Consider the following 14,225-nt stretch of genomic DNA (forward strand, 5'->3'; position numbering starts at 1 on the left):
ACTCCGTGACTGAAGCCTATTGGTTAACGTCTGTAGAAAATACAGACCAATGACGTTTGAGCCCGCGCGGGGCGTGGCAAACACGTCCCTATATAAGACGGGGAAATACGTCAGGAGCTCATTATTATTCGACTGAAGCGCGCAGCCGAATAACACTCGCTGCGTAGACGTTTGTAGCACGGCCAGCGACGCAATGCTTCGTTCCCGTTATTTCAGGGAACCGGGGTTACGTGAGTAACCTAAGCGTTCCCTTTCAATACGGTTCACTTCGCATTGCGTCAGTTAGCTGACGCTATGGGGGAACGTAATCCCATCCCGCCGTGCATACACAACGGGCTGAGGTGCCCTTACCGGAGAGACACTGCATGTGGCCCTATACCCAGCGTGTACATAGCTCTAGCGAGCGTAAGTGAAAGCACCATATATGAGACAGTTAATACGCATACAGTGAAGTTTCTAAACGCACCATGATGCATATATAATAGAGCACGAGGCGGCGGGTTCCTGAGCGCGCCGCGAGCTTGTGCATGATTTATTAATAGGTAGCCATGACGGTGAGCTCGCAGCGCACCGTGAAGGCATACAGAAACGCAGTCGCGTGAACATTAAGCCGATAAGACCTGTGCTTGTAAGGCAGGGACATCCAGGCTATAAAATCTGACAAACGTAGACGGCGAGGACCAGCCGGCCGCATTACAAATGTCAAAAATAGAAATCCCCGTAGACCAAGCCCACGATGAAGCAATACCACGCGTGGAGTGCGCTTTCAAACCGACAGGACAATGTTCATTCAGGGAGGCGTAAGCTAAAGCAATGGCTTCGACGATCCATTTAGATAGCCTCTGTTTAGTGAGCGGCATACCTAAAGAGTGTTGCGCGAAGCTTACGAACAGCTGATCTGACTTGCGGTATGAGGCAGAACGGTCCGTGTATATTCTTAACGCTCTGACGGGGCAAAGCGTGTTCGGGGTTTGTTCGCCGTCCGCCGGTGGGAGGGCGAGAAGTGAAACCACCTGAACTCTATATGGCGTGGTCAAAACTTTAGGAATGTATCCCGCTCTCGGTCTAAGGATCACTTTGCTGTCGTTAGGACCGAATTCCAGACACGACGGGTCAATTGAAAACGCGTGTAAATCGCCCACTCGTTTAACCGATGCCAACGCCAGGAGGATAGCGGTTTTAAACGAGAGAGCGCGCAGGTCAGCCTGCTCGAGGGGCTCGAAAGGGGGACCGCGCAGCGCTTTCAGAACTGTGGACAGATCCCAGGACGGGACCGTGTTAGGTCGCGGTGGGTTTAGTCTGCGAGCGCCTCTGAGAAATTTAATGACAAGGTCATGTTTTCCCACGGTGTGACCGGCGATAAGGGCGTGATTCGCCGTTATTGCCGCCACATATACTTTAAGCGTCGAGGGCGCGCAACCGCTGTCCAGCATTGCCTGTAGAAAGGAGAGAATATGCTCCACTTCACAGGTGTTTGGGTTTAAGTTTTTTGTCGTGCACCAATCAGAAAAAATAGACCACTTTTGAGCGTAAAGGCGCCTGGTAGATGGGGCCCTAGCTTCTGATAGAGTATTTAGCACTCGTCCTGAAAGGCGTGACGGTTGCCGTTCAGAAACCAAACGTGTAGATTCCATAGCTCCGGCTGTGGATGCCATATCGTCCCTCTCGCCTGAGATAGGAGGTCTTTCCTCAGCGGTATTGGCCATGGTGCTGATGTTATCAGCTGCCATAGGTCGGGGAGCCACGGTTGATTGTGCCAAAGCGGGGCGATCAGAATTATCGCGCATTTCGTCTCTCTTATCCTCAGCAGGACCTGTGGTAACAGAGCCACCGGAGGAAAAGCATATAGAAGACACGCCGGCCATGCTTGCGACAGGGCATCGTGGTGTCTCGAGAAGAAGATCGGGCAATGCGCGTTCTCGTCGGATGCAAACAGATCGATCTCCGCTCGGCCGAAGACGGTCCATATTTTCTCGACCGTCTGAGGATGCAGTCTCCATTCTCCCGGCGGCGGACCGCTGCGTGAGAAAATGTCTGCACCCGTATTGGCTACACCCGGTACGTGAGTCGCCTTTAACGAGCGTACATTCGCGTGAGCCCACAATAAAAGCCGTTTCGCCAGCCTGGATAGGGAGCGAGATTTCAGCCCTCCTTGGTGGTTTATGAATGAGACCACCGTCATACTGTCCGACCGCACTAGAACGTGTTGATGTTGGAGTTTCGGTCGAAAGTGTCGTAGTGCTAAGATAACCGCCCACATCTCGAGGTGGTTGATATGTAGCTGAGACAACTGGTTGTTCCACGTGCCAAAGGCGGGTTCGCCGTCGCAGTGCGCGCCCCAACCCGTCGCAGACGCATCCGTAGTCACCACTTTCCTCCTGCTCACGGAGCCGAGCTCCGTGCCCGAGAGGAAAAGGTGAGGGGATGTCCATATCGAAAGCGCTTTCACGCAGCTGTACGTGATTTTGATTAATAAGCGGCCCGACAACCAAGCATGGGGCGGAACTTTCGCTTTCAACCAAAACTGAAGCGGTCTCATGAACAGCATTCCCAACGGTATTAGTGGGGATGCTGCTGCCATCAGACCCAGCATTTTTTGGAATCGTTTGAGAGGGAGATGTGAACCCGCTTTGAACGATGCCGCCTCGCGTCTGACCGTGAGCGCGCGTTCCTGTGTAAGCCATGCCCACATCTTTAACGAGTCGAGCGTCATGCCTAAGAACGCGATACGCTGGGTGGGGGTAAGCAAACTCTTCTGGAGGTTGATTTTGAACCCTAAATTCTCCAAATGCTGGAGTACAACGGTCTTGTGCGCAATAATTTCCCTCTCTGACTGGGCTAGAATAAGCCAATCGTCGAGGTAATTCAATATGCGGATGCCGCTCTGTCTGAGAGGGGCGAGAGCCGCATCCGCACATTTGGTAAATGTGCGTGGTGCCAGAGATAATCCGAAGGGGAGAACTTTGTACTGGTATGCTGTCCCGTCGAACGCGAATCTTAGAAACGGCCTGTGACGTGGTGCTATCGGAATGTGAAAGTAAGCGTCTTTCAGATCAACTGATATGAACCAATCGCCCGGTCGAATTAGCGCCATGATTCGTCTGGCTGTAAGCATTTTGAATGGCCGTTTGGCAAGAGCGCGATTCAAAACGCGTAGATCCAATATCGGTCTGAGGCCGCCGTCTTTCTTTGGAACGAGAAAATAACGACTGTAAAAGCCTGATTCGCTTTGATCCGCCGGGACCGTCTCTATCGCGTCTTTTATTAATAAAGAACGCACCTCTTCCCTGAGGATCTGCATGCGATCGTCTGGGACAGTGGTGTAGAGAACGCCGCGAAACCGGGGTGGTCTCCGAGCGAATTGAAGTGAATAACCGTGTTGGATCACGTTTAGAATCCAACCCGGCATACCGGGGGTGGATTGCCAAACGTGAAGTTTGACGGCGAGCGTCGATATGCTTATGGACGGTAAGCTGTGTGTGTGTGTGTGTGTGTACAGAGGAGGAAATTTGCTCTTTTTGTGATAAAGTACAAATTTGTTTTTCGCTGTTACAGCGGGGGTGTGTCCAGCGCCCGAGGGGACTGAGACACGCAGAACTTTTGAGGGCGGGCCGGCCGAAGCGGGACCAGAGCCTCTTTTCCTCCTCAGACTCTCTTCAGGGAGGCGGCGGCGGCGCCGGGTCCAGCGTGATCCGAGGGCGGGGACCGCGGCGTCGAGGCGGGCCAGCCGATCGTGCAGGACGCTGGCGCTTGACCTCCGGTTCAGCTCTCTGCTGGGGTTGAGCTGGCGCTGGCTTAGGGCGTTGAGTTGGCGGCGGTTTTGGGCGGCCGGTCTCAGACGCTGAGGCGGATCGTTTCGGAAGGAAATGACGCATAGCCTGCGACGATTTCTGTGCCTCAGTGAAGCGCTGGGTGAACCCCTCCACAGCAGAGCCGAAGAGCCCCGACGGTGACACGGGCGAGTCAAGAAGGGCAACCCGATCCGAGTCCTTGATCTCTGTCAGATTCAGCCACAGATGTCTCTCCAAAACAACCAGGCTGGCCATGGCTCTTCCTACCGCTTGAGTGGCGACTTTAGTAGCGCGGAGGGCCAAGTCAGTCGCGCTGCGCAGATCTTTAAAGGTTGCCGGGTCCGGGCCTGTCTCGTCCATATCACGGAGGAGTTTTGCCTGGTAAACCTGCAGCACCGCCATCGTATGGAGAGCGGATGCGGCGTTGCCGTCGGCGGTGTATGACTTTGACGCCAGGGTTGATGTCAGACGGCAGGGCTTTGACGGATGGCTCATCTTCGCCCTCCATCCGCCGGCTGAAGACGGGCAGAGGTGGGCGGCGACAGATTCCTCGAGCGGCGGCATCTTCGTGTAGCCGTGTTCGTCGGCGCCGTCCACTACGGAGAGAACGTGGGAGACGGCGCTCTGTGCTCGAGTGGAGTGAGGAGCACGCCAGGCTTTAGTGAGCTCCTGGTGAACCTCAGGAAAGAACGGCGCCTGTCGTTGGCGGGATGATTGACGGCGCCCGGGCTGCAGATACCACTCATCCAGCCGGCTGAGTTGAGGCTCTGACGGCGGCGACCACTGAATGTCGAGCTCCGCTGTAGCTTTCGTCAGAATGCGGATGAGCTCAGAGTCGTGAGGACGCGACTCGGTTGGTTCTTCAGCGGTGGCGGCGGCGTGGGCGTCGTCATCCGAAGCCGCCCAATCCTCCAACTCCTCAGAGGATGACATCATATCCACATTGTCACCGGACCCAAAGGAGACCATGCCGCTAGCACTCGGCAGGGGGCGTTGGTCCTCATGGACGAAGGTGACAGGGTGACGGCGGGGAGACAGAGCACGCGGGGGATGAGCCGGCATAGACTCGGTCTCGGGGCGTTTTTCAGCTTCACGGCTCCGCTGCTGTTTAGGCGGGAGAGCACGGGAAGCCTTCCTTTTGAAGACGTCGAGGCGGGAGCGCAGCACCGCGATGGGAAGCCGTTCGCAGTGGGCGCAGCCCGCCTCGGTGAGTACGGCCTCGGCGTGGGCAGGACCCAGACAGATGACGCACTCTTTGTGGAAATCCTCCACAGCATGAGCCGCAATGCCGAAGCGACATTATATCAACGCGCTTCTGCTCTTTTAGATGAAATTCGCTCTTTTAGACGAAATTCGCTCTTTATGCTCAGCCGGAAAGCGGCAGGGGAACACGCTGGCGTGTAGTAATCCGCTGCAGTGCTCAGATCGACGGCGAGTAAGGGCTTCTTCTTCGGAGCAGCGAGAAGGTTCGCGCTGAAGGAGAAAAGTAATGAGCTCCTGACGTATTTCCCCGTCTTATATAGGGACGTGTTTGCCACGCCCCGCGCGGGCTCAAACGTCATTGGTCTGTATTTTCTACAGACGTTAACCAATAGGCTTCAGTCACGGAGTAAACAGGAGTTTCCCCCATAGCGTCAGCTAACTGACGCAATGCGAAGTGAACCGTATTGAAAGGGAACCATTGTTTTGTTAATAGTAATCAATGCAAAAAAAAACACTTTTACCACAAAAAAAACATGGTTTATTTTCGTAAGGGATCCCACTTAAGCCCGGGATACACTGCAGGATTTTTGCATTCCTATAAGATCAGACAGTGCGATAATGGAGCATTTAAACTTGGGTACGACAAGCATGTACGATGATGACACCTATTGAATCGAAGGCTTCGACAGCTGCGTCACACGTAAGCGCAATGCCAACCTGCTGAAAAAAAACAGCATACCAGCAAGACCAGCATAAGTTGTGTTTTGGTGCTGGTTTGCTAGTGAACACCAGCTAAACCAGCATTAGCACCAGCTAAACCAGCACCAAACCAGCATTAGCACCAACATCCCATGCTGGTCATACCAGCAAGACACAGCATATGTTGTGTTTTGGTGCTGGCATCCTGGTGACCACCAGCTAAACCAGCATCAAACCAGCAGACCAGCATAATTCCCATGCTGGTCCATGCTGGTTTGATGCTGTTTTTTTTTCAGCAGGGAATGGTAACCAAATACTGGTACGCAGGTCGTAGCAGCAAACACACTGTGCATTGATCATGCTGAATTTCTGACACTGTCAGAAAACTATCATAGGCTATCTTTGGACGCAAGACTGATAACTGTTCAGTCCTTTTCTGTCTGCCTGCCTGTTTGCCTTTGTTTTTCCTTTCATCGTCACTTGGACTCCATATCCCATAATCCCTCACTCTCCCACACCTGATCATCATGTCTTCATCGCACCTCATGAAAAAAAACAGCATCAAACCAGCATGGGAATTATGCTGGTCTATGCTGGTTTAGCTGGTGGTCATCAGCATACCAGCACCAAAACACAACATATGCTGGTCTTGCTGTTTTTTTCAGCAGAGTTGCATTCTTAAGTCTTTGTCTCTTCTCGTTTAAGTTGCGTTACTGCGATGTGTGTTGTTTTCTATTACATGTTTATTAACGTTTATGTTGTCATCCGTCATTGTTTATATTGTCATCCGTCATTGTCTTCTTCATTCTTTACCCACATACCGTAACAATAACAAGATAATAATGTTTAATATTTAATAATTCATTACCAATTACATTAAAGTCACCAATTGCATTACATTCAGTTACCTTGTTGCATAAGTTGTGAAAAAATAAACAGGAAATAAAGTCAACAGCTAGAGATTTAATATACTACTAGAGCATTGTGTTAGCACTGATTTAATGTATAGCCTACTTTGTAAGTCGCTTTGGATAAAAGGGTTTAGGTTCAACAACTCTGGGGCACGCAGAGAAGAGTTTAAATCAGATTTCCCTGCTGGAATAACCAGCAAGACCAGAATATGTTGTGTTTTGGTGCTGGTATGCTGGTGACCACCAGCTAAACCAGCACCAAACCAGCATAGACCAGCATGGGAATTATGCTGGTCTATGCTGTTTTTTTTCTTCGGCAGGGTTAATAATAATATTGTCCAGCCCTGCCTCAGTGTTTGTCCAATGTTTAAGTTCTTGTCCTCACGGCTGCCACAACTGTCAACAGCTTTGTATGTTATGACAGTTTAACAGTGGCTTGGTTTATATTTTCATTGCGTAGTGCTGGGAAGCCCCATCCGTGATGGAATCTTGCTGATTCAAAATCTTGCTCCACATAGATACGTGTCTGAAACATTAAGGCCTGGTATCACATACAAGGCTTAGCTAAAGCCAGGACTAGGCCTTAGTTAAATTAAGATGCTTAAGCCTCTTTTATAAACATGCCTAAGAGTTACTGGTGTACATATTACGACAAATCAATGGCACTGACATAAGACAGCTCAAACATGTGATTTAGTCTAGGATTAGCCTTAAACCTTGTCTGTGAAACTGGTAGATATATGATTAGATATATGATTTTTGATTAGAAGTTCATGCAGTGACTATAAAGATACTGCAGTGCTTATAAACATTGACTTGCATACAAGTATATTTATTATTTTTTAATCTTTTTAAAGTTGCAATTTTTTTTACTTTTGCCTCTCAATCGCCATCTTTGATAGAAACGTAAAATTACTACACTGTAAAAATTCCTTGTTGCTAAAGCTAATTCAATGTTATTTAAAATTTATATGAATCCAGAAATTTAAAATTTAAAAAACTTTTCAATGCAACCAAGAATTTTTACATTGTAGTTACTTTATTTACTTGTATTTACGTCTATTGAAAATCGGCTAAAATTTCCTGCGAAGTCTGGCCCAAAAGCTCAATTTAGAAATTATTTTTTATAAGGTTAGCATTATAATAGCAGTGTAAGAAGACAATCTTAACTAGGATATGTCACGTGAGGCACTTGCTAAACTGAGCACTAGAAAAATGTGTTTGTTTTTTTGGCGCAATTTGAGCTTAAGAAACAAAAGTTATGATACAGTTGATGTCAGGTTTAATTGTTGGTCAAACATATGTTGTTTAATTGTGATTTTAGCATGAGATTTTAGTCTTTTCACATTTAAGTAGATAGGACTTCAAATAACTGCTCAAAGGCGTTGCAACATTGCCGTGACTTCGCTAAACTTCGCTAAACTTTAACACTCATTTTTATTTACTTGCTCAATAACAGATTTTTGTTTATTTTTAATGAATTGCAGCTTTACATTATCCTTACATTGTTTGTGTCCAGTCATTGCTCAATCATTTTCTTGTAAGGCAGAATACCCATAATGCAGTGCACCTAGTTTGATACCGCAACTTATATTCACAGGTACTCTGTTATAGTTACAAAAAAAGCTGAGTAGGAGAAAACAAAAAAGAAAAAGGCAGTATTCCCGACAGAGAGTGGTTGTTCCCTCAGGCGAGTCTATCCCTACAGACAAACCCCAGTATCTTACTGATGAACGGCGACTATCTTTCTCACATCAATCTTGTCCAAGCTCAGAGAAATCCAGCGAATAAATGTGAGGAGATCTCCACCCCCTCTGTCAATGCCTTAACGCGAGCGATAAGCAGCTCCATATAATTACAATCCTCCAAAATAATTGTAACAAGAGGCTAAACGCTTAGCTGTACTTTTAATTAGCCAGTGCTTCAAATTAATAATTGCTGCTTAAATCAGAAATCAGGCCTACTGTTGTGGCGGCGGTAGCTTTCTAATAACAGTGGCACTCGCTGGCTCTTTATTACATTATTTCTCTATGGGGAGGCTTTCACTGGGGGCTACACGGGGAGGAAGATGAGGAGCGAGAGAAGGGAGAGAGATGCGGGCGGTCTATTCGGTTATCTTTCAAATGCAGTGAAGCTCAGCTAAGATTAAATTCATTCGGTTTACCATGGATATCGCTGTTCGGTTTTCCCCTCTTTTGGCGTAGCGCACGGAAGGGGTTGGGGGGCGAGGTTTAGGGGGGTGAGCTGTACGAAAGAATGAAAGTAGAAAACTGCAAGTGCCAACATAATCATCAGTGATACGAACAACATCAGCATTATAATCCTGGGCACTGCCATTTGATGTGGCGTGTTTTCAACACATGGATAAGACTCAAAATATGACCAAGGTTTTTTTTGTGAAAACGTATTTAAACGAAAAAAAAAAAAAACATTCATAATGTCTTTAAAGCAACACTATGTAGTTTCCATGTAAAAAATGACTTACAGCTCCCCCATGTGGTTGAAAAGCGCAACAGTGCCTGGTATCAGACACTCTTCTGCAGGCAGGGGGAGGGGCGGGGCTGTGTGCTCTACCCTCCACCACCACTTTCAGAGTGTGCTTGTAGCAGCTAAGAGGCTGCTCAGGTTGCAGCAACAGTACAAGTTGTCCAATTAAAAGATGTTCTATCACTGAAATAATTTTAGAGACACTATTTAAAGGTAAAAAAACTACATAGTGTTGCTTTAAACCCTCAATTATAATCTATAATGTTCTTGTTAAAGTGGTAGATTTGCATTAGAAAATGTTTTGCCGCAACACAGTGTTCTAAGTGGTTACTAGCTGGTTTACTGGCCCAAGACTAAGGAGCCCTCCTCCAAAATTTCAAATTTCTGGTCACCAAATATATAATAATAATAATAATATTCAAAATCTGCTGTCAGTGTGAGTCTGTAAGATTGTTTTTTGGCAGTTTTATAGTTCACCAGGTAAAAATTGTAAGTTTGATCACTTGGAAAAGTAATAGTACATGACAGCATCTCGCACAATTTGATTATAAAGCATTAAAAATACAGTTGGGCTCATAAGTTTACATACCTCCTGCAGAATCTGCTAAATATTAACAGCTGGCTTAGGACAAACAAGGGACTTATGAACAACTCTCAGCAAACATTAAAACAGCCATTGAGCATCCAACACACAATATTAGGAATCAAGGGAATGTAAACTTTTTATGCAAATTTAGTTTTTGTGTGTGTTGTGACTATATGTAAACATATATTATGTGAAATAGCTTATTCAGGGCAGTACTGCCAACACTCTCTCATGGCAATTCGTATGTATTTTACGAAGTTGCTAATTCATATTAATTTGTACGACCACATTTATACATTTTTGTACGATTTGCTTTTGCGCCAGTGACGTTCAAGTTGGGGCGGGGTTTCGTTATTGTTTTTAAATGATAATCGTATGTTTTTGTCTGGTTCACTTTGTACCATAGATTGTAAAAAAATATTGACGTGGTGGCTGTGACATCACCCATAGTTTTCTGAAGATCGTTTTTGAAGCTGAAAGTAGGCGTTGCCGGCCATCGCCATCTTGGCTGCGCATCACTCGCGGATATCTGAAAATGGGTGAAAAGGCGGGACGTCGGTTAAGTTGAGATGGGTGGTTGCAGAAACCACGCCCGCCTAGCTCGACTCTAGTGACAGCAATGGCTATTCAACCGTCACTCAAGTGGCCACGCCCTTAATTAATTATGCAGAACTTTAAGGCTTAATATAATTTAAATGGATGAGTTAGAAAAAAATCCACCCCCCTCACAGTTGTCATGAAGGGCAAAATGTGCTATATATACAAAAAATGTGTACCAGGCTGTAAACATATTTTCTACTGTAAAGTTGGCCATTTTAAAATAGAGGTCTATGGGGATTAACTCCCTTTTGGATCCAGCCTCTAGTGGCCAGTCGATAAATTGCAGTTTAAATCACTTCCGTATTGGCTTCATCAGAGAGATCGGAAGGTTGCCCCTCGCTTTGTGCGAATTAGCCAACTCGTAAAATACGTATCATGCTGGTGCTACATAAAAACGAAATGCAATTTTCATCCCAGTCTCACGAAATTTCAATATATAGTCACGTAATTTTTGTATTCTTTTTTGTGATATTATCACGAATTTCCATGTTTTTTCGTGATCGTATAACGAATTCCTGTTTTCGTGTGTTTATCACGTATTGGTTACTCAACTGTTTTGTCCTACTTTCTTACCATTGTCGCTTCAGTTTAGGGTTAGATTAACATAAAATGACATCCTTACCCAAACCCAACTGTAACCCTAACGCCAGGCGACATATAAAAAAATAAATCAGAAAAAATAGTATAAACCAATAAATAAAGTGACATTCTACTGCAAGCACCAAATCTAACCCTAAACCGAAGAGACAATGGTTTGAAAATAGGAAAAAGCAGTTGAGTAACCAATACGTGATAATCACACAAAAACAGAAATTCGTTATACGATCACAAAAAAGGCGGATATTCGTGATAATGTCACAAAAAGAATCTTAAAATTACGTGACTATTTCACGAAACCTCGTGAGACTGGGTAGCAATTTTATGATCCCTCTTTTTTGTTATATTAATATTTTGCTGATTCTAAAAGGGGGATTTAAACGTATGAGGCCAACTGTACCATATGAATGTATGCTAGTAGAAAATGGTTTTCTGCCACTATTAGCACAGCCAGTTGTCTTCTGTTAACTAGTCTCGCTCTGTAGCAGTCATAACTAGGGGTTATTTCACCTCACATTCCTCCTTTACTTTCTTAATGGACTAAGTCAACCCTTCACTGCCCAGCACAGCTGTCTGTATTTGGAGGGTAATGCACTGTCAGGGGACCCAAGTGTCACTGACAGCTGTAAATTTGATCTATTGTGCCGTCGCGTGGCTTTGTCAGGTGCGTCCAGCGTGCTGACATAAAGATAACTGACATCTTTCTGTCATCGCGGCACTGTCAATCTTTCGTAGCTGTATTTACTCCCACTTTTCTTTGTCACTTATTTTTTCTGCGGACCTACAGAAAGAGCACCTGTCACGACCAGACTGGGCCTCGTTTTTCTTGCACCGTTTCATCTTCTGCTTTCTAGAATAATTTTGTGATGGATTAAATTTATGGCGGAAAGCCGCGGGACTCCAAGGTGTGAAGAGGAGAAAGGCCGACTGAAGACGTCTAGTTTTGCGTGTTACGTTCAGTGCTTAAAACTGCGTGACCCTCTGGTGTTCAGGGAAAACGTCATATTAGACAGGGTTAATAAGCTGTTTTGGATTTTAACAGTGTTGACATTGGATGAAAGCTGTTTTAGTGTCACTAAGAAATCAAAAGAAGTGTAAAAAAGTGTGGTATTTTAGCATAGCAACCTGATCTTGGCTGGCTGCTATCAAGTGAACTTGACCATTAGCACTTTCTGAGGAGTATGTGAGTAATCCCTGCCCATGCAAATGTAGTCATCACAACAAATGGATGTTGAAGGTGGGCTTTTATTTGCTAATGTCATTTTATTTGCAACACATCGCAGATGAGATCTGTCTGTCCATTTTATTGTCTGCCTGACAAAAATTGTAATTTGCTTACTTAAATGTGTAATAGCTTACTTAAATAGGTAAGGGTTTGTTACAATCCATAAACCCAAGTAGTGATGCTTGTCTTAGCAACTGTAGAAATGATGATGTTTGGGTAAAAGGTGTGAGACATTTTTGTAAGGGATAGCGACTTGTCATATTTGTCATATAGCTTTGAGTACAGCATTTAAATGAATGAACGAACCAACATAATAAGGGGCGACTTACTGAAAATTCAACACTGTTCGTTCTCCTGAGGGACTGATGCTAATGCTACAGCTAACGGCTGTGATGTGTGTCTGGTCCTGAGGGAGATCTGTGTGTTAACCCGGGGCCATTATACATTATGATAATGAAAGCACTACACTAGGGTCCCTAATCAGCCAACGTCAGCCTAACATCGGCCCCAGGGCCGACCAGCCACAACCACAGCCAGCCATCGGCTTAGCACCCCGTGTATGTGTTTTTCAGCTAATAGACGGAGTTCATTAAACGAAAAATCATTTACGGGTGTTAAATAACTCAGACGACGCCCGGGATAGGTGCGAAAATCCACTTGGATGAAATTACGAGGCCGACGGTGTCCCTCGGAGGGTGATGCTTGGTTCTTTATTTGTGATAATCATTTACTCCACACGGCAGATTTAAGATCGTCAACTACCGTGGTATGACATCTGCCTTTGTTTAAAACAAGCTTGAATTTCCTGTAACAATCCCACACGCCGATTACCATATGAGGTCCTTCAAATCTAAATAAACTCTCCCTGAGGCACCGGGCCTTCTCACAACATCTCAAACAGAGCTGCCTCTTCCTGGCAGGCTCTTGTCTGTTTCTGCAAAGCATCTGAGCACCAATCCAGTTACTTTATCTCTTCTGCCATGCTCTCCTCATCTGCTTAGTGTCAGCTCGGGCCTATTAGACAGATAAGGGTTTCTCTTGAATCTCATACAGGCAGGGCTTTCAGCCGGCGATTTCTCACACGCCAACTCGAATCACGCTTACCGTAGTGTTTTACCCACCATCATTCTTCCTCTCGTTCTGGTTTCTCCGCAGTCATTACGAGCAGGACCGCTCGGCGCTGAAGAAGAAGGAATGGGAGCGGAGGACGCAGGAAGTCCAGCAAGACGAGGACTTGTTCTCCACCGGTTTTAATCTGTTTGGAGAGCCGTACAAGGTAAGGGATGGGTCAAGTGGTACGCACATATCATCCAGAGCAGGGAATCACTGCAGCCAAAAGGTGCGAAATTGATCTCTACATGTCCAATATTTACACAACTTCTGGCCCCCTCAGGCTATGTTGGCATTGGTATGCAGGTACACTGACCATCAGGGTAGTGATGTTTTTCTTCAGATCCTTCAAAATTCACAAGAAGTGATTTATGGGTTTAGTTTTGAGATTGGGATGTAAATTGAATCAAACACAGTGTTTGGGAGTAGTTAATTACAAGTAGCGATGCTACTATCTTAACTACATTTTTCTGTAGCTTCACGGTAGTTACTTTTAAAACAGTGTGGTTTTAGCAGTAGTTAAATACTTTTTCCAGCAAGTAGCGGTGAAGCGCGACCAGATGCTACATTACGTCGTGTCTCTGCAATGTCTTTAATTAATGCCATAATTATTATTATATGGAGCTAAAATAAAAGTGTTTCTTTAAAAAAAATTTGCTCTTTATTTTTTATGCCTATTCATTATAAATGTTAAAGACTGAAATACTAAAATCATAATTGTATTACATTACATTGTTTTAAACCCCAAACCATTTGTAGCTAGATACTTTTTAATAGTTACTTCAGATGGGTAGCTGGGCTGTAGTTTAACTATTTTTACTAATGAGTAACGTGTAGCTGATCTAACTACTGTTTCAAAGTAGTTTACTCAACAAAGCATTTTCAATGTTTGGCCAAATAAGTGAAAAGGCTGGAATTTTTTTACAGGACAATAAAGTTTTTATAATGCGATCAAATTGCAATCAGCGTAGAGCGAGAGGCGGGCAACGTTTTAAGTGCAGCAAACATGTCTGCAG

General features: G+C 45.5%; 1 protein-coding gene across 2 annotated transcripts in view; it reads left to right on the forward strand.

Moving 5' to 3' along the window:
* Nucleotides 1-14,225, forward strand: part of aff2 (AF4/FMR2 family, member 2) — a 295,072-nt gene that overhangs the window by 52,464 nt on the left and 228,383 nt on the right. For both annotated transcript variants that reach the window (XM_073854091.1, XM_055177532.2), the window contains exon 2: nucleotides 13,255-13,375. In XM_073854091.1, coding sequence (XP_073710192.1) covers nucleotides 13,255-13,375 — 121 coding nt within the window. The remainder of the gene's footprint in view (nucleotides 1-13,254; nucleotides 13,376-14,225) is intronic.

This window comes from Misgurnus anguillicaudatus, chromosome 16 (assembly GCF_027580225.2).
Source record: "Misgurnus anguillicaudatus chromosome 16, ASM2758022v2, whole genome shotgun sequence".
NCBI lineage: Eukaryota > Metazoa > Chordata > Actinopteri > Cypriniformes > Cobitidae > Misgurnus > Misgurnus anguillicaudatus.